At 48.1% G+C, this 1,276-nt stretch overlaps 1 protein-coding gene across 1 annotated transcript; it reads left to right on the top strand.

The window, feature by feature from the left end:
* Window positions 1-295: 295 nt before the first annotated feature.
* Window positions 296-898, top strand: TEOVI_000391300 (uncharacterized protein; the record flags this gene model as incomplete). The annotated part of the gene is made up of 1 exon (XM_067226747.1): window positions 296-898. One exon carries the CDS (start codon window positions 296-298, stop codon window positions 896-898), a length of 603 nt encoding a protein of 200 aa, XP_067082848.1.
* Window positions 899-1,276: the final 378 nt, after the last annotated feature.

Raw genomic sequence — 1,276 nt, 5'->3', positions numbered from 1 at the left:
ATATAAATAGATAAAAGCTGACACAAGTACGAAAGAGCAGGAAATGCTAGAAGTGCAGATTCTGCTGGTACTTTTCGCGCTGCACTGTCAGTCGACGACGGACGCAACAAAGTCAAAATCGGACACAGCATCAGGCTCGGTTAACAGTTCATGAACTGAAGCAAGGTACCACCACCAGCTTGCGAGGAAACTACAAAACGCATTGGATTCAGCATTAGCCGAACTATCAAAATACGCAAAACTTCCAACAGCGTATCGCATTGCCGCAGCTCAAACGCCGACACCAAAAACCCGAATGGCATTGACAGCACTAGCCATCCACGCCGATGTTACGGCAAGAGCGGCACTTAAAGAACTAGAAGGAACCAGGGCAGCTTACAGCCACGCAATACCGCTGCTAACAGCCAGAGTAGCACGGCTGCGCCAGCTGCATGCACTAACGACAACCCAGGTAACGCATTCAAACACGAAAACGCAAGCCGGCCAAACGCTAGGCGGAGTAGGGTCACTTAGAACCTGCGAGACCGACGGCTCGCTAACAGCGGACAACCAGGGCAACTGTTCACTAGAAACGGAGGCTCTAGGCGAAATAACTGCGGCAAAGATTAACCTTGTGGCAGAAACGCAAATCAAGCTGCTAAGCGAAAACAAGATCAAGATCAGAGGATACAAGGTAATAGCAGCAGCCAAAGCAACTGCGGGGAGCGCCAACACGGCGTCAACAACAATACACGGCTTCTGTGCGGAAAGCGGTCAGCTAAACTCACCAAGTGAAGCAACAAACGTAATAGCAGGCCAGCTAGCACTCGGAGAGCTAGAACAAGCTCCAGCCGACATCCCATATTTCGAAAACAACAATGAAGGCGAATGCAAAAGAGTCGCAAAAGACAGCAACTAAAGTGAGGACAGCCCGGAAACGCTAGCAGCGTCTCTCTGCGAAGTAAAAAAGACGTCATTTCCAGCCACTACAGAAAAGCACAAAATAGGGGTAGCTGCTTTGTCCAACGACGATGCGATACTGGCAATTCTATCCGAGATAAATTCGCCGGGTCCAAGGAACCTAAAACGGAGGAAGAGAAAAAGGCCCTTTTACACAAGTTTTTCCCTAAAGATCCAGCAAACTTCAAAACAGAAATAACTTACGCAGTAGAGAAAACAGAAATATCGATTAAAATGAGAGAGAAACCGATAAAAGGAACACCAATAGCACTCGCAGGCACGACCGATGGAGCCAAAGTTCTAGCTTATTACCTAGGAAAGGATCTGGCATAGAGAA

Source organism: Trypanosoma equiperdum (assembly GCF_001457755.1).
Source record: "Trypanosoma equiperdum strain OVI genome assembly, contig: ctg_840, whole genome shotgun sequence".
Classification (NCBI taxonomy): Eukaryota; Euglenozoa; class Kinetoplastea; order Trypanosomatida; family Trypanosomatidae; genus Trypanosoma; species Trypanosoma equiperdum.
Note: the sequence above shows the minus strand (reverse complement) of the source record. Positions and strands in the feature narration are given on the sequence as shown.